The 20,073-nt window shown below is 34.9% G+C and overlaps 1 protein-coding gene across 14 annotated transcripts in view; it reads left to right on the top strand.

Moving 5' to 3' along the window:
* The window catches only part of LOC123538498 (electroneutral sodium bicarbonate exchanger 1-like), a 143,105-nt gene that overhangs the window by 69,492 nt on the left and 53,540 nt on the right, over positions 1 to 20,073 (top strand). For 11 of the 14 annotated variants that reach the window (XM_053530341.1, XM_053530340.1, XM_053530331.1 and 8 more), the window contains 4 exons: positions 2,265 to 2,318; positions 14,716 to 14,854; positions 16,623 to 16,783; positions 18,404 to 18,622. In XM_053530341.1, coding sequence (XP_053386316.1) covers positions 2,265 to 2,318; positions 14,716 to 14,854; positions 16,623 to 16,783; positions 18,404 to 18,622 — 573 coding nt within the window. The remainder of the gene's footprint in view (positions 1 to 2,264; positions 2,319 to 14,715; positions 14,855 to 16,622; positions 16,784 to 18,403; positions 18,623 to 20,073) is intronic. The other 3 variants (XM_053530338.1, XM_053530345.1, XM_053530342.1) reach the window with 1 other exon arrangement.

The raw sequence follows: 20,073 nt of genomic DNA, 5'->3' as shown, positions 1-20,073 counted from the left end.
AATTTAATAAAAAGGCATTATGTCCGAATTCATTCTGATCCATGTGAGGAAGCTGTGTTTAACCTTTCAATACTGTACAGGATCCAGGGGAACCCATTCCCATTATGCCTTGAAAAAATGAGGGCAATACTGATGTTACAAAACTATTATATAGAAGCAAATAAATACTTTTTGATATGTTACAGTCCATACTATGTTTTCTCTTCGTATTTAATCAGTTTTGGCAAAAATTGACTCTGTCAAGTAAATTTCAAAAGCTCCTTTGGGAGAAAAAAAGGAAAGCAATCTCCATAATTCGGAGTTCATCAATTCGACTTTGGCAGCAAGTTACAAAATGGAGAGATTGATTATTTATTATGATTCAATATTGTAAGATCCAATGTTGTACTCGATGGCTAATCAGTCTTTGTATTCTTGGTTAATATTATGGATTTAATATCCAAAGAAATGTCTAAATTGTCTAATTTCTGAAATTCAATTTACTGTCTAGCAACCTTCTATCTATCGTCACTATTCTAGGCTCTAAACAGCAATTGTAACATACATTACAAACATGTTTAAAACAATTCTAGATCCTGTATTCATTCATTGAAGTATTCAACAATGAATTGCCACAATGCTATTAGAAATTTTTATCAGGGAGTTTTGTTCAAGAAATTTCAATAATTTGTCTAATTTGTAATTGAACTCAGTTATGTTAACAGATTTATCTAATCTACCATTGCTTCTTAGGATACAGCCTTAATATTAAGTTAAGAAACAGTTTAACAATATTCTAATCCTGATGTTTTGCATTCTTTTTAAAATGTCATGATGAAACTGTGTTCATATACAATGTTTGAACAAATTCTGTTATTGGGAAATTCTTGCCCCATTTAGTTCTCATACAAGAAACTGCTGCAAGTGTCTTTAAATGACTTATGAGAGGCTTTTGATTTAAAATCAAATACTTTTCTAGCAGTTTTGCTTTTTGGTCAGTCTGTTTGTACACCATTGTCTTTGTTATCCCCCGCCGATGAAATCGGAGCGCGGTTTGAAATGGCGTTGTTCGTCCCTCAGTCCGTCTGTCCTCCGTCCGCAGCATTTCTCAGTAATACTTGTAGAATTCATGAAACTTGATATAAACATGAACCAACATACTCGATGATGCCCGTCAATTTTTTCTGATTGGTCAATTTCCCCAGAGTTATTGCCTTGATTAATAAAAAATGTCGCTGCAGCCTTTCAGTAACTAGAGTAGAATTTTCAAATTTGAATAGACATACAAATACTGTGCTGATGCCCGCAAGTTTTTTTTTTGATAGGTCAAATTTCTGTCAGATGTTAATTGCCCTTGATTTAATGAAAAATGTCCGTCTGCAGCCATTTCTCAGTAACTAGCAGGTAGAATTTCATCAAACTTGAAACAGACATGAACCAAGATACTGCGACGATGCCCTTCAAGTTTTTTTTCGATTGGTCAATTTTCCATATAGTTATTGCCCTTTAATTGTTTAAAAATCCACAGATCTGTACATAACTAACCAACCAATTGGAAGAATTTCATTAAACTTCTTTCTTTCTTTTCCATGAACATTTATTATAAACATGTGATGTTGTGTACCTACACCTGGTCACCACTTTACCTTGGTCCCCCCCCGCCCCCCAATTTTTTTTTTTTTTTTCATTTTTCATTTTCTATCAATATTTATAATCAGCATGTAAACTGTTGTATCCTCACCCCCCCCCCCCCCCCAGCCCCACCCAAACAAACCATTCATTTTCTTTTAATTTGATTTTGAAATTATTTGCTTCTTGGTAACATTCTTAACTTTTTGCTGGATATATTTTTTTGCCATTCCTCAACTCTGACCCTGTCAGCGGGGGATTCCAATTCATCGAATTTGCTTGTTTCTTATGCAATAGTTGGAGGCTTTTAAAGGCCTTTTGACTGTCAAACATTATTGGATGGCTTCGGTTGATTTTTTTGGTCCCTAATTCAAAAGGATTTGTTGTTACTTTTGACAGACCATCATGGAGGCATAACAGTTCTTTCTTACTTTCTTAACATCCTGTAACTAGCTATAGATGTCACGGTGAAGTCGCTATGACAAAAAGAAAACCCTCCTGAGTAGATTTTCCTCTTGCTCTCAACCTTTCTTTAACAAATCTTGACCATTCAATCCTCGATGAAAAAAACTTGCAGTTTTATACTGTTATTTTTTGTTTCAGTTTTACTCATAACATTTTATGGGTTTCATTTTTCAGCCTTGTTTCAATTCTAGGTCCCAAACATAAACACGAGGATAGCGCATTGAGCCGCAGTCTTAGTCTTTATGGTAACCGTCTATTTTATAAGCATGGCGTGATAATATGTGAAAAAAATACCCCCATTGGATAGCCTCCCTTTATGATTATGAAAACTTGCTAATAACTTTGCTCATGTAACTAATTCGCCTCTATAAAAGGCTGTCTGTGTTTAATGTACAGCGTCTGTCCGTTTGTGCCAAAACGTATTGTCTGAAGTCGATTGCGGCATGTTTCGGAATGAGAGAAAAAGATACAGATGAAGATAATTATAAGTGTGCCGTGGAATTACTGTGAAATTGTTTTAATTCCAAGGGGCTGATTTCCATCTTATTTGCACGGGTTACCGCAATGCTCTAAGTTAAGTTCTAAGGAAAAAACCAAAGTGCTTGCATATATTTTTGTTTCATATTTGAAATCTGAAAACTTGTGAATGCATGAAAAGCTGTTTGACTGAAAAGAGGAAATTTTATGCCTTCGAAATAAAATGATTTCACATTACATTTCATAGTTAAGCGATATTACTATGGACGTGTTACAGTCTAACTTCATTCGCTCGAACTTGATGGGACCTGCTAAATTTGTTCATGTTATCAATAGATCGAGCCATTGAAAATTATACATTATATAGGGATTTTTCAGGAACCTCATGAGTCCGAGGGAATAATCCAGGTTTGAGTGATAAAAGTTTGACTGTATAATGTATTAATTCAGGTAGAAAAAATATATTATACATAACTGTGCTAATTATTACAGTTTTATTTTGATTATCAGCAATAGCCAATGAATATTGGTGCAGTGCTGTACTGATTAGATATTATACCTAGTAATATAAATCTTTGCTTATTTTTATGTTGCAATATTGTTTTTTAGCAATAATTTCTGAAGTCTCGAAATTTCAGAAAGCTGCGGGAGCAGAAATAGTTAGAATTGTGCACATAGCAGAATATATTGGAACACTTCACAGAATTTTTATTTTTGCACATTGCCTCAAGAAAAACACATCATTGAACAAATGAAGTTGCATTTATGTATGAGACCTGATTTTTGGATCATATTTTGTTTTTACTTCATAGGCAGTATGGTTACCAAAATAAAAGTATGTTTGTATAGTGGGTTGGGTATGAATTAACAGGCTTAGTGAAAATAATTCTTCATGAAAAGCATAATTTTATTGTGTATCAACATTGTTTTTGCAGTTCTTATTATTACATTTCCTGGTCACAGAGATTTTCCTTGCATGTCATAAACAAGTCGATAAAGAAGTATTTCACAATTTTTGCCCCCCAGTGGTATTTCACTTTAAATAGAGGATATTTAGATTGTTGCAGAGAAAACCAGAGAGATGAAAACTTCCCTATTAATTTCTTGCATAGCTTTTTTTGTATCTTAAATAACTAGTTCAGTAAAATGTTACCATAGGAAAATCTCTTGAACTAGGTCACATGCTGTTTAGATGTTTTAGTTTCTAGATAGTTGTAATAATGATCAAATTTTATATAAAAAAGCCCACCATGAACAAGCAGAGTGTAGTAAAGGTATCCAAGGTATATCAGATGTTTAGTGTTCCTATAGCAACGACCCAATTTAATTTTTGCTTATAAATATTGTGTCATGAATGCCCTAAGCTTGGTCCATGGTTATAGAACAAAATGTGGAAACCAGTCTCCTAATGCTGCCTTGCCATTGGTCAGTTTTGAGAATGACATCAGAAACAACCAATGAGATGCTTGAGTTAAGAAACTGGTTACCAAATTTAGCTTTATAACCTTTGACCAAAATCTTCGATGTTTTAATAGCCGCCTAAACCCTGATAATGAAAATGTATACTCAGTCGAATATCGTTACCTCGATATCGGTTAGCTCGATACTCCGGTTAGCACGATGTGTTTTAGTCGGTCCCGATTTTTCTCTACATATTTTAATGTTATTATTTATCATTACCTCGATATCATTAGCTCGATATTTTGTTTAGCTCGATGAGATTTTTCAGTCCCTTCAACTTACCTGTACTGTTTTTACATCTGGTTTCGTCGATATCACAGCTTGTCAAAAAATACCCATGTTATTTGTAAGGTGTGAAAATCAACCTATTGTTGTCCGGCGATGTATTAATTATAATCAGGTTAGTTTGTCTGTTTGTTTTGTTTGTTATTTATTCTTAAATCCAATTTAAAAGTCAGCAAGTTTGCATTTAATTCCCAGTAATAAGTCTTTTAAAACAGTGTGCAATATAACAATTAATTTGGACGAAATATGTTTTTCTGTTTGACGTAGTAAAAATCTGCCATTTAGGATTGAGTAACAATATGCGTATTTAACTGGAAAATTGTTGTTATCGAAGCACCCACAAAATGACACCTCGACCAGGAACATAACCGATGCATCCAGACTTATTTAGGGAAGGGCCCGGTAACCAAACGGAGGGATATCTAGCAACGCTACCGACCATGTTGTAAATGGGGAAGGACCCGGTAACCAACCGAATTAAGATGTTTTATTTGTCAATAAAATTAAGATCATATTTACGTTTTATATTATTTCTTTCCCCCTTCAAACCCACTAAAAGAAGCATTGGATATAATGACAATATAGACGTCCTACACAGATACAAAATGTAGTCCAAGATAGTCGATATCGTTACGTCGAACTTCGGATACGTCGATGCAATTTTTGCAGTCCCTTGAATATCGAGGTAACGGTATTTGACTGTATATTGTTAGTTGCTATAGTAATGACCTAATTTTTAAGTTCTTTCAGTTGTATCACCTTTATTTGCTTATAGAGTTCATATAGTAGTAACTAGACGTTATTTTTGTTCCAGATACAAGTTTATTCTGTATACTTTCCAACATGATTTCTTATATCTTTACTCGCTGTTTTATTTGTAGCTTCTCCATTACCACAGATATACCTGAATTCGAAAATACTACCTCTGTTGTAGCTTATCTGTTTCCATGGAAATAACCTTTATTCCAAAATATTTTATATCTGTTGTAGCTTTTCTTTTCACATGGAAATGACCTGTATTCCAGGGACTTATTCTCTGTTGTAGCTTTTCTGTTACCATGGAAATAACCTTTATTCTGTTATAGTTTATTCATATTATATACTGTGTTGTAGTTTCTTATGTTAGGATAGAAAGGATTTTTTTTATTCTAATAAATGATTTGAGAAAAATGTATGAAAGGAAATCAGTATTTCTATGACAGTTTAAGTTTCATTAAATTTTGATTATTGCTTTTTGTTTCATGTGCATTATACTTTTATGTTTTATGCTTTCTATTCCAAGTTCTTTGTTTAGTTCATGTTTAGCCTGTTACTTTCCCTTTTGCATTTTGTTACATTGCTTTTTTTTCTCTACATTTTTTCTTTTTAGCTCACCTGAGCACAATAAAATCTTGCACAAATCCGATATTGGGTTATCTGGGGTCAAAAACTAGATCACCAGGTCAAATCAAAGGAAAAGCTTGCTAACACTGTAGAGGCCACATTTATGACTGTATCTTCATGAATCTTGGTCAAAATGTTAATCTTGATGGTCTAAAGGTCCAGTTTGAATCTGTTGCATGTAGTTTCAAAAACTAGGTCACCAGGTCAAATCAAAGGAAAAGCTAGTTAACACTGTAGAGGCCACATTTATGACCACATCTTAATGAAACTTGGTCAGAATGTTGATCTTGATGATCTATAGGTCAAGTTCAAATCTGGGTCAGGTGGGATCAAAAACTAGTTCACTAGGTCAGATCAAAGGAAAAGCTTGTAAACACTCTAGAGGTCACATTTATGACTGTATCTTCATGAAACTTAGTCAGAATGTTAATCTTGATGATTTTTAGGTCAAGTTCGAATCTGGGTCATGTGGGGTCAAAAACTAGATCACCGGGTCAAATCAAAGGAAAAGCTAGTTTACACTTTAAGAGACCACATTTATGACCATATCTTAATGAAACTTGGTCAAAATGTTATTCTTGATGATCTTTAGGTCAATAGGTCAGGTGAGCGATACAGGGCCTTCATGGCCCTCTTGTTTGGTTTTGCCAACTGTATTTTCCTTGGTTCTACTATTGATAAAAGGCTACTCTTTAATGGAAAAGAAAATAAGTTGCAAAATATATCAGTTGTAATAGATTCAAGAGTCTTTTCTTTTCTGTTAGGAAAACTTAAAACAAATAAACCCTCTATAAACAAAATACCTAATTTTCCCCACCTTATTTTGATTTTCTGCAGTATGTAGCATATCATTTGCTTTTCAGTTTGTTTGTCTTTGTTGCTGTTATTAGCCCACCATCATCAGATGGTGGGCTATTTAAATCACTCTGCGTCCGTGGTCCGTCGTCCTTCCGTCCGTCCGTCCGTCCGTCCGTCATTCCGTCCGTCCTTCCGTTAACAATTTCTTGTTATCGCATCTCCTCAGAAACTACCAGGGGGATTTTGACCAAACTTTGTCAGAATGATGTATTGGTACCCTAGTTGTGTCCCCCTGAAAATCAGACTGGTTCAACAATTTTTGAATGAGTTATGGCCCTTTGTTTATTTCTATAATTTACATAGATTTATATAGGGAAAAAATTTGAAAATATTCTTGTCCAAAACCACAGAGCCTAGGGCTTTGATATTTGGTATGAAGCATCATCTAGTGGTCCTCTACCAAGATGATTAAAATTTTTTCCCTTGGGTCTAATATGGCCCCGCCCCGGGGGTCACATGGTTTATATAGACTTGTAAAGGGAAAAACTTTGAAAAACCTCTTGTTCAAAACCACAGGGCCTAGGGCTTTGATATTTTGTTTGTGACATCATTTAGTGGTCTTCTGCTAAGATTGTTCAAATTATCCCCCTAGGGTCAAATATGACCCCGCCCCGGGGGTCACATGGTTTACATAGACTTATATAGGGAAAAACTTTGAAAATTTTCTGGTCCAAACCACAAAGACTAGGGCTTTGGCATTTTTAATGTAGTGGTTCTCTACCAAGTTTGTTCAAATTATCCCCTTAGGGTCAAATATGGCCCCGCCCTGGGGGTCACATGGTTCATATAGACTTGTATAGGGAAAAGCTTTTAAAATCTTCTTGTCAATAACCTACAACATTCAGATTTGGACCACATGTATGGTTTTGAGTGGCAAGATGAACCTTGACATGAGTTGACCTTGATTTTGACCTAGTGACCTACTTTCACATTTCTGTAGCTACAGCCTTCAAATTTGGACCACGTGCATAGTTTTGTGCACTGAAAAAAACTTTGACCTTGACCTAGTGACCTACTTTCACATTTTTGAAGGTACAGGCTTCAAATTTGGACCACATGCATAGTTTCATGTTCTGAAATGAAATTTGACCTTGATTTTGACCTAGTGACCTACTTTCACATTTCTCAAGCTACAGCCTTCAAATTTGGACAACTTGCATAGTTTTGTCTACCGAAATGAACTTTGACCTTAAGATTGACCTAGTGACCTACTTTCACATTTCTGTAGCTACAGGCTTCAAATTTAGACCACATGCAAAGGATTGTGTAACGAAACAAACTTTGACCTTGACATTGACCTACTTTCACATTTTTGAAGATACAGGCTTTAAATTTGGACCACATGCATAGATTTGTGTTCTGAAGTGTAATTTGACCTTGATTTTGACCTAGTGACCAACTTTCACATTTCTCAAGCTACAGCCTTCAAATGGACCACTTGCATAGTTTTGTGTACCGAAATAAACTTTGACCTTAAGATTGACCTAGTGACCTACTTCCAAATTTCTCAAACTACAGCCTTCAAACTTGTTGCACATGCAAAGTTTTGTGTACAAAGAACTTTGTCCTTGAAATTGATCTAGTGACCTACTTTCACATTACTCCGGCTACAGCTTTCGAATTTGGACCATTGCACAGTGTTGTGTACGGAAATGAAATTTGACCTTGAGCTAGTCAGTAAGTCTTGAAATTTGGAACACTCAAAAATGGCACATTGGTGGGCGCCAAGATCACTCTGTGATCTCTTGTTTAGATTTTAACTTTTGTTTTCTCTTTCTTTTAAACTTCTCTTTTATTTTCCCTGTAGCTAGTTCCCATCCTTGGTTACTGTTGATTTTCCCTACTTTGTTAAGCAGTTAACCTTGTTTTAGTTTTAGTATCAATCAGCATGTTAATTCTATTGAATCCACTTGCTCAGTTTATGGAGCTGAACTACGGGGTGCTGAATTTAAGGCACTGTGATAATTATTAATGTAAGATATTGTATCAGAAATACTGCTAATGGCTATTGCATGACATCCATAATTTATAAATTTGTAAGTTTTTATGGAGCTGAAATATGGAGTGCTGAGTAGTTAAAGCACTGTTAAATATTGGAATTTTTGTCAGGACAATTCTCTTACTACTGCATGACAATCAGTTATGCTATAAATTTATAAGTATTATGGAGCTGAAATATGGGGTGTAGAATTAAGCACAGAATTTTTGTCAGAATTTTAATATTTCCCACGGCTGTTTTCAGAGTAGTACCCTACTTAAATGGTATTGAGCTTAGAGATTGAGTACAACTGATCTTTTTATGATTAGTTTAAATATATTGTTTCGTGTTTGCTGGGAAGGAAATGTGTTAAGAAACAAACATTCTGGGATTCATGTTTTGCACATGTTAATGAAAGTAAAAACTAGTCGAGTACAGAATACTGTTACTAGGGCCTATTGTCATATTATATAACCTATTTGTCAATATTTTCCAATACATGTTTTCAATATTGGTTGACCAGTTCACAATTTGTTGAAAGAAAGTACAACCCTCTCCAAATGACTTTGAATCTATAGTACATTCATAAGTTTCAGTCTTTCCAATAGTCTATCTTGATATAGTGTAGTTGCAGCCAAGAAAATGGCCATTTAGAATGATTGCAGTTATATTATTGCAGAAAATCTGAAGACATAATGTAATACACTGAATATACATTTCAAACACAACTGATAGAATGATGAGTTCTGCCATGTTTTCTGTCAGGTGTAATTATCGAGAACATGATGATAGATCTTGTTTTTGATTTCCTGAGTATTTCCTGCAATTATTTAAATCATCTCCAATAAAAGGCACTTTTACTGGGACAATAAAGCAGTGTTATGATATAGTAACTTTGGGCTAGGTAGCAGTATTCATTTATTTGTGAATAACCATTTAACCATCAAATCTTTAGAATGGATAACTGGTTAACAGAATAAAGTATAATGTGTTTCTTCTATGTCTCTATTGTAGGATGACAATAATGCTCATGTAAAGTGCAGATAACTGATTATCGATTTTACCGATACAAAATTTGACATCCCAAATAACTTGTCCACTTTTGCATATTTACTGTAAAAGCAGAAATTTTTGCGAGGGTTTAATTTTCGCTATATTCGCGAGGCCCTACATCTCGCGAAATTTATCCTTGCGTAAATATATACCATTAGTATAATTCAAATGAAAGTAGGATACCATTTTAAAATTTTCACGAATATTAAACCTCGCGAACATACTCAAAAATTTAAATTTGCGATGTTATTACCCAGGGAAAGTATGTGCTTTAGCAGTACTGCTTTCGACTTGATTCTGCTCTGCATTTAGTTTTCTGCTGAGACGATCTGCTCTGCATTTAGTTTTAGTTTTCTGCTGAGACGATCTGCTCTGCATTTAGTTTTCTGCTGAGACGATCATAGTTGGATCCATTGACCAATATTGTTTAGCTACACACTGTAGTATAATTTTAACTTAAAAAGTACCCTAGGTGTAAGGTCACCTACACTTGCCTTAAGAAGCTAGTCTTGATCCTAAATTGACTTTTTTGTACTAATTTCAACTTGTCTTAAACAGCCACTTGTCTTTAGCAGACAGGCTGTGTCACACTCCTGACTAGCTGCCTTTTTAGCTCACCTGAGCAATGCTCAGGTGAGTTTTTCTGATCGCTCAATGTCTGGCGTCCGTCGTCTGTCGTCTGTCAACATTTAGCTTGTGTATGCGATAGAGGCTGTATTTTTCAATTAATCTTCATGAATATTGGTCAGAATGATAACCTTGATGAAATCTAGGCCGAGTTCGAAAATGGGTCATCTCGGGTCAAAAACTAGGTCACTAGGTCAAATCAAAGAAAAACCTTGTGTATGCGATAGAGGCTGTATTTTTCAACTGATCTTCATGAATATTGGTCAGAATGATAACCTTGATGAAATCTAGGCCGAGTTCAAAAATGGGTCATCTCGGGTCAAAAACTAGGTCACTAGGTCAAATCAAAGAAAAACCTTGTGTATGCGATAGAGGCTGTATTTTTCAATTTATCTTCATGAATATTGGTCACAATGATTGCCTTGATGAAATCTAGGCTGAGTTCGAAAATGGGTCATCTCGGGTCAAAAACTAGGTCACTAGGTCAAATCAAAGAAAAACCTTGTGTATGCGATAGAGGCTGTATTTTTCAATTATTCTTCATGAATATTGGTCAGAATGATAGCCTTGATGAAATCTAGGCCAAGTTCAAAAATGGGTCATCTCGGGTCAAAAAGTAGGTCACTAGGTCAAATCAAAGAAAAACCTTGTGTATGCGATAGAGGCTGTATTTTTCAATTGATCTTCATGAATATTGGTCAGAATAATTGCCTTGATGAAATCTAGGCCGAGTTCAAAAATGGGTCATCTCGGGTCAAAAACTAGGTCACTAGGTCAAATCAAAGAAAAACCTTGTGTATGCGATAGAGGCGGTATTTTTCAATTGATCTTCATGAATTTTGGTCAGAATGATTACCTTGATGAAATCTAGGCCGAGTTTGAAAATGGGTCATCTGGGATTAAAAACTAGGTCACTAGGTCAAATCAAGGAAAAACCTTGTGTATGCGATAGAGGCTGTATTTTTCAACTGATCTTCATGAAATTTAGCCAGAATGATAACCTTGATAAAATCTAGGCCGAGTTCGAAAATGGGTCATCTGGGGTCAAAAACTAGGTCACTAGGTCAAATCGAAGAAAAACATTGTGTATGCAATAGAGGATGTAGTTTTCAATTGATATTCATGAAATTTGGTCAGAGTGATTGCCTTGATGAAATCTAGGTCGAGTTTGAATATGGGTTATCTGAGGTCAAAAACTAGGTCACTAGGTCAAATTAAAGAAAAATCTTGTGTATGCGATAGAGACTGTTTTTTTCAATTGATTTTTATGAAATTTGGTCAGGATGATTGTCTTAATGAAATCTAGGTTGAATTTGAATATGGGTCATCTGAGGTCAAAAACTAGGTCACTTGGTCAAATCAGAGAAAAAACTTGTATATATGATAGAGGCTGTATTTTTCAATTGATCTTAATGAATTTTGGTCAGAATGATTGCCTTGATAAAATCTAGGTCGAGTTTGAACATGGGTCATCTAGGGTCAAAAACTAGGTCATATCATAATCTAAGAAAATGCTTGTTTTATCACAAGAGACCAATTTTTTGGTCCAATCTTAATGAAAATTGGTCAGAATATTTGTTTCCATGAAATCACTAGGTCAAACATGTTTTACACTGTTATGGTGTGTTTCTTAGGTGAGCGACCTAGGGCCATCTTGGCCCTCTTGTTATATTTGAGAACACATTTTTAAGTCCTTCACTTGTGACTTTATTCAGGACATTGTTTTCATTCCAATGCTTAGGGAAAACAGGTTAATACTGGTACAAAATCATGCTACGTAAAGGTTAACTTGTTGATATTGAACTGACATGAACTTGTGAAAAGAACTGTGTAAGATCATATATTGCAACTACAGGATTAAAAAAAAGTAATTGAAAGAAAGTGAGAAAAAACAAAATGAAAACAAACTGAAAGCCCTTCTCTGTAAAGACTAGAATTACGTGTTTGATTGTTGCGAGTAAAGATATGCAAGTCATATAATATTCTGTACCATATACAACAGGATTTTCTTTTTCTTTTTCAAAAATGCTCATTTCCATTAGATTGAAAAATTTTAGAGTTGATATTTTTCAAAATCAGGAACTTCAATTTAACAAAAAGAGTGGAACATTTTCCACTACAATTTAGAGTTTCTTGTAGAGTCAAACCTGTGCTTCAAGACAACCTCTTTATAAAGTCCACAACTATAAATCCTGCTATTTGCATTTATCCATTTTGTAGTTTAAATATACCTGTTTAGAGAGGCCACCTGTATACAAAGACCACTGTTCCCGTTTCACAAGGGTGGACTTTTCACACAGGTTTGTCCGTATACCAACTTTCGTTATTATCAGGTCTTTGATTTGGTTCTGTATCCATGGATATAATCGCAGTAAATACTGAAATCGTGATACGCTGCTAAATTTTTTTTATTGACAGGTATTGAATTGACAATAAAGATAGTTAATTAAGGCTCTACTGTAACAACATGTTTTCTAGAATATCAAATATCTAACGCTGATATGCAAAATCTTGTAAATTGTCACTGCGTAGCATCAAATTTCTTGACATTTGTGAATGTTGATGTTTGGTATTTCACACTTCATGCTGTAATGCCGATTTTTTTCCATGACGAATATACGAGAAACGTCAATATCATTGTGCAGTTTTAAGGATTCATGTCACATCATGAAACCACTTGGCATGGCTTCCTGGGAAAATTTCCAATGAACTTTTTAAGTAATTTGTCTATAGACACAGTAATGGTAGTTACTCAGATGGATTTTTAAAGTAGAAAACCGAGTATTTGATTAGGCATAAAGAGTATGATAAAGATGAAAACTACGGTTTCTCTTAGATTATTAGCCTTCGTCTATTTTTATCAAGGGAAGGCGACTTTCACACGTAACATATAGGATAAAGTTCATTATCTATTTTTGGGAAGGGATAGTTAATGACATAGATATGTCACACAAATTTGGTCAATTCTGTTTGAAACTCTCCAATATATCATTAACAGCGGATAAAGCAGAAAATGATACAGAACTGTCCAGGGGTGTGCCCGTTTTCCATATTTTAACTTTGGTCTACTTAGTTAAGTCAAGGAAAAGAGCTTTTGAACACATTAGATGACATATTTTATTCCTGTTTTTTGGCTGCTGCAGGCATAATTTTTTTGTGAAGGTATGCTGATGTCTTTATTCTTATAGCACTATTTTTCACAAAGTAGGTCGATCACTAGCCCAGAGTGTATCCTTTGCAGATGAAATGTATTATACACCCAGATACAAAGTATATCAGGGCTTTGTTGGAGTAATGCTGTAACATCTTGTCTGTTGACGTAAGTGTTGTTCTGGATGTCTTTCTGTTGTGTCCGTTCAATATCTTCTTAACAGCTGGGACAAGCATCTATTGTTAACCTCATCAAGACGACATACAGAGTGCGCAACCCAGGTCACTACGTCCAAGGTCAAGTTCATACATGTTGTTCGAAAGTCGTTATTACAGTATTTACTTTCCAAGTGCCAAAGACATGACTGGGGTTTATTACTTGCCTTTAGTGATAGCTCTAATTTATAATTATGATCATTCTATTAATCTAAGTTTTTAAATCTAAAAATACCAGCATGCAAAGTTCACATTTTCTATAAATATTTTCACCCATTGAGAAATATTTCTTTTATTGTTTGCAAATAGATTAATCTTGTTTGGATATACATTAGGAATAAATGACTATTGTCATTCCAATTAGTTTCACGCCTTTAGAAAAAATGCCTTTTAGACGGAGTCTTCTTAATTTCCACTTTTAGTGCTAAAATTCATCTGCTAATTAGTGGTCCTGGGTGTTTTTGTCTGCAAGGATGCTAAAAACTGTCAATTTAAAGACTTACGACATTTTGGTAAATGTTAGTAGAGCATTCCAAATTTGGGCCTTGACGCAGGAAGAACAGATCATTCAGTTCTTGGAATAAAGCATTTCTGGCAGTTTGCCAGAGTTTTCTGCTTCTGACCAAGATTTTTCACTGATGTAAAAATTGTTCAGAAGCTGATGGTTTTGAATAAAGGAGCTGTATGTTGGGGAAGTAGCTGAAAATAGCAAAATGGTGTGGCGCCCTCGAGAAATAGTAGAAAATTTCTCTGAAAATTACTTTTTGGTACTTAATACCATATTCCTGTCTTGAATGCAAAGCTTTTTATAGATGAGAAAAATTTGTGAGCACTTAAAAGCAAAACCAGAGCTAAAATTGTTTTTAGGAGTGTTATTATTTTTAGAAATGAATTCAGGGAGAATAATGAAACAAATACATTGTTTCAAAAAGCTTCAATATTAGAAACTTTTGTTATGATGATAAAAAAAATATTTTTGCTGTATTTGCATTGTTTGAATATTTATTTAAGAGTTAAGTACTAGATGGATGATTTATTATATCAGATTGTTTTTCAGGAACAGGTCTGTGATTGGTCGATATGACTGATGAGGTTACTTCTGATTGGTCAGTTTATTTGCAGATTTAACACTTATTGGGCAATTTCTATTTTAGCCACACCCCCATCCCAGCATGTGCAGTTCCTATTGGGTGAAGAAGAAGATGATGAAGAACACAGAACGCATGACCTATTTTGTGAGTTGGGTGAATTATTTACACATGATGGAGAAATGGAATGGAAAGAGACTGCCAGGTATAGTTAAGTTTATTGTAATAATCTGTTAAGAAAAGTCAAATATTTTCAAATACACATAAAACAATGCTGTCCAAAAATCGGAAACATGTTCACCACACTGAAAATTCCTTAGCCTGCTGTTGACAAGTAATTTTGCTTTTGCGACCAGTGCAGACCAAGATCAGCCTGCACATCCGTGTCATGGTCTTACTGTTTACTATTCATTTAGTAAATTTTCACTGAGGTTGATAAATGGTACTACCTTTAATTTTCTGTATTTAAAAAATGTTCTCGATTTAAACTACCTGTATTAAAGAAGCCTTCCCTTTTTTTGTGCCAGAATAACCCATGTTTTCTGTTTCAAAAATCAATATCTGTAAGACAATTACATTCATTGTCTATGACAGGTTATCAAATACTGTGACAATTTGTCAGATGTTTATCAACATGTTTATATAGGGAGAGAACTTTTTTCCTTGAAGGCATTGAACTTTTTGTCCTCATTTAAACTCAGTCTCTCAGTCATAGAGCAAGGAAAGAGCGATTTTTGGTATTACAAAATAAACCAAACAATGGAAGAAAGCAAAACCAAGAAAAGTAAAATTTAGGGACAACTACAACTCTAGATATAATAAAGGTTTTATCTTTTACCCTGCTAAATTTCTAAAATGGACTGGTCTATCATTCAATTTGGGCAGTGCCATGTATTATTCATAGGGGTGTTCACTGAAAATTTATGGACTGAATAACGAACACTGCAGACCATGATCTTTGTCTGTACTAGACACAAAGCAGAAATCACTTGCCGCCAACTGGCAACATGTTAAAAATGTTTTAGGCTTTTGTTCTAGGAGTTTCAGATTATTTTAATTTTGGGATTCAATTGCAAAGACAAAAGACTTTAGGTTACATCTGCATGGAAAGACCTAGTAAGGAGTTAAGAATTGGATATATTTTACTGTTGATTAAACCTAACAGGTATGAAAGGTTACAAGACCAAAAAAAAAGGAAGACTAAAACTTTAGCTGAGGTTATAAAGCTGTGTTTAAAGACTAGTCCTAAACTCTAGCATCTGATTGGTTGAGACTGAACTCAAATTTGAAACTGACCAATGGCAAGGTTTTATTCTGAGATTTGTTCCTGAGTTCAGTTTTTATTGGAGCTTGACCTTTGGCAAGGATACTAGAGATTTCTAGAATGGGAAAGACAGTAGTACTATGTACTATTGGCAAGAGCAATGACGTAAATATATGAGAATCTATACTTGATTAAATATATTTATGCAATTGCTATTGATTAGTCGAGACAATCATTCAGTCATCTGTCACCAGGGCAGGAGATATACCTTATTGATTTCTGTCTAGTAGATCTCGTATGTCAAGACAGTTGGCTTTTAGCATGAATTCAAAAAACAGAGTTAAGCTAATTTGATATGAGGGAAACATTGTGTGTGATAGGATGACTTCACTCTTGGCTTTTATCATATACTTCTGTGTTAAGGCCTTTTTGTTAAATAGAGTTTTCTCCTTAATTCTTTATGTGAGGAAGCCATCCAGCTGGCTTACAGAAGGTCAGTGGTTTTACCCAGGTGTTCAGAGGGGCACCTTTGGTCTTCATCCACCATCAAAGCTGGAAAGTGGCCATTATACCTATAATTGTGTTGGTGCAACGTTAAACATCATTCTTCCAACTTCTTAGTACGAGAAAGGTACAGTATAAAATCTCCGCACTGGTAACCCAACAATAAAAAAAAAACAATATTGTAGCCTATGATACATATTTTCAGGTGGATCAAGTTTGAAGAAGATGTGGAGGAGGGTGGTGAAAGATGGTCGAAACCTCATGTGGCAACTCTGTCATTACATTCCTTGTTTGAACTGCGGTCATGTCTACATAATGGGACAGTTATATTGGACATGGAGGTTCAATACTTCTACCAAATAATTGGTAAGATTTTGTTTAATGATACTTCAATATGCGTCTATAGTTTAGAACAAGCTAGAAAACAATTACAAAAGAAAGAAAGGAGACAATAAAAAGAATCTGTAAAGCTGCAGAAGACAAACGTAAACAAACACTAGGTGCACTGAAGGCTGAGGTCAAATATCTTTCTTTGTAAGCTTCTTTGTTAAATCACAAACAGTTCACAAACTGGCTTTTTGCAGTTAAGAGAGAATTCTGGCTGCTGAGTATAGACAAATTTAAGTAAAGAATAATGGGTTGTTTAGTTTAGCATTGTTTTACAGATAAAGAATGCAAGAAACTTATTTCAGCTATACACTGATGTCTCATTTCCATTGGCCCAAAGGGACACATAACGTGATGGCACTGGTGGTCTGTCTATCAAAATTTTATTTATTTTGTTTCTGCCAAATAACTTAAGAATACTTTGATCTGTGATGCTCAGACTTGGTATTCACATTGCTCAGGGGCAGTAAATGACCTCTAAGTGTGTCAAAGATCAAGGTCACAATGACTTTTTGTACAGGAACAGTTTACTAGGCACCTTGAGAATAACTTATAATCTGTCTGAGCAGTCACGTTGCTAATGGGTAGTAGATGACCCCTGTAGATTTAGAGGTCAGTTGGTCAAAGGTCAAGGGCACAGTTAATGTTAGTTCAAAACTGTTTTCACTCAAATCTTGAGAAACCTATGACCTGTGATCTTCAGGCAAGGACAATGTATGACCCTTATTGACTTTGAGGTCAGTAAGTCAAAGGTAAAGGTCACAGATATTCTTAGAGCTGCACAGCATTTTAAGAATTCCTTGACATACCATCCTCAAAATTGATGGGCAAATTGCCAAAGACATGGGAAGTGAACAACCCCTATTGATTATTGGGTCTGTTGTATTAAGGTCAAGGTCACAGTGACTGTTACTACAGAACCAATATTTTGAGAATAACTTGACCTCTGACCCTTAAACTTGGCAGGCATATTGCCCTTTAGCAATGAAGGACCCCTAATGATACTTAGAGGTCACAGGTTGAGGTCACAGTGACTGTGAGTAAAAAAAGAACAGTCACCTTGGACCCCACTGGAAATTGATGTCCCTTAGTTGTGGTCACTGTCATGCTACTTGCTTAGATGGATGTACTATGTGTGGTAGACATCGCTCCAGCTGTTTACAGTTTAATTCCTGTTCATAGCATCAGATTGCTTCGATGTTTGGTTCTCAAACTTGATTGGCACTTTGTTTCAGTTTGTTTGCTCTGCACAAGACAGTAAAATTGTGAGCTTTGAAGCAAAATAAGATTAACCCTTATCATGCTGGACATCCGTGTAGTCTGATCATGATCTGCACTGTTCGCCATTCAGTCAGTATCTTTTTGGTATGCACCCCTTTTAACAGTTAATGGTACTGTCCAAACTGAAAGATGGACAAGTTCATTATAAAAATTTAGCAGGGGAAGTGTTAACAAAAGTTGAAGGGGTTTATATACATGTAGTTCGTTAGGAAAAGAAATTGTCCATTTCCTATGACATAGCAGTACTGCAAGGGAGTATTAATATCATTTAGTGATATCTGTAGTTAGTCTTGTTATTTCGTGACTTTCTATTTACAGATATCTTATTAGACAATATGTGTGCCTCAAATCAGTTAGAAGAAACGTTGAAAGATCAAGTTCGGGATGTTCTTCTTCAGCGGCATCGCCATCTAAATGAGAAGCACGAAAAACGGCACCATGATAACGGTTCAAGCAAAATACATCTACCCCTTATCCGATCTCTGGCGGATATTGGACGAAAATACTCACTTCCAAAGGAAATGCATAATCACAATGGTAGGTTGTTTGAAATTATTGCTGTCGTCACTGTATAAATCTTCTATATTTGTTTGATTGAAGCTTCATGGATTTTTATATTATGAATGACTGATAAGTTTAAAGGTTTGTTAATTCTTTGGTTTTATTTTCAATGTTTAGCGAACTAATTTTTGTAGGTGTGAAAAAACTGAAGTACATAAAATGTGTTATATATTCTTTTTAGCTCATCTGATTTTTTGAAAAAAAATGATGAGTTATTGTCATCACTTGAGCGGTTGTCGGCGTCGGCGTCGGCGTCTGCGTCGGCGTTGCCTGGTTAAGTTTTATGTTTAGGTCAGCTTTTCTCCTAAACTATCAAAGCTATTGCTTTGAAACTTGGAATACTTGTTCACCATCATAAGCTGACCCTGTATAGCAAGAAACAGAACTCCATCTTGCTTTTTGCAAGATTTATGGCCCCTTTTGTACTTAGAAAATACCAGGTTTCTTGGTTAAGTTTTATGTTTAGGTCAACTTTTCTCCTAAACTATCAAAGCTATTGCTTTGAAACTTGGAATACTTGTTCACCATCATAAGCAGACCCTGTACATCAAGAAACATAACTCCATCTTGCTTTTTGCAAGATTTATGGCCCCTTTTGTACTTAGAAAATATCAGATTTCTTGGTTAAGTTTTATGTTTAGGTCAACTTTTCTCCTAAACTATCAAAGCTATTGCTTTGAAACTTGGAATACTTGTTCACCATCATAAGCAGACCCTGTACATCAAGAAACATAACTCCGTCTTGCTTTTTGCAAGATTTATTGCCCCTTTTGGACTTAGAAACTTTTTTTTTTATGGTTAAGTTTTATGTTTAGGTCAGCTTTTATCCTAAACTATCAAAGCTATTGCTTTAAAACTTGCAACACTTGTTCACCATCATAAGTTGACCCTGTACAGCAAGAAACATAACTCCATCCTGCTTTTTGCAAGATTTATGGCCCCTTTTGGACTTAGAAAATATCAGATTTCTTGGTTAAGTTTTATGTTTAGGTCAACTTTTCTCCTAAACTATCAAAGCTATTGCTTTGAAACTTGGAATACTTGTTCACCATCATAAGCAGACCCTGTACATCAAGAAACATAACTCCATCTTGCTTTTTGCAAGATTTATTGCCCCTTTTGGACTTAGAAACTTTTTTTTTTATGGTTAAGTTTTATGTTTAGGTCAGCTTTTATCCTAAACTATCAAAGCTATTGCTTTAAAACTTGCAACACTTGTTCACCATCATAAGCTGACCCTGTACAGCAAGCAACATAACTCCATCCGGCTTTTTGCAATAATTATTGCCCCTTTTGGACTTAGAAAATCATTTTCTTGGTTGAGTATTATGTTTAAGTCAACTTTTCTCATAAACTATCAAAGCTATTGCTTTAAAACTTGCAACAGTTTTTCACCATCATAAGTGGACACTGAACATTAAGAAACA

Source organism: Mercenaria mercenaria, chromosome 18 (genome assembly GCF_021730395.1).
Source record: "Mercenaria mercenaria strain notata chromosome 18, MADL_Memer_1, whole genome shotgun sequence".
Classification (NCBI taxonomy): domain Eukaryota; kingdom Metazoa; phylum Mollusca; class Bivalvia; order Venerida; family Veneridae; genus Mercenaria; species Mercenaria mercenaria.
The sequence above is the reverse complement of the archived record's forward strand: the minus strand, read 5'-3'. Positions and strand labels throughout refer to the sequence as shown.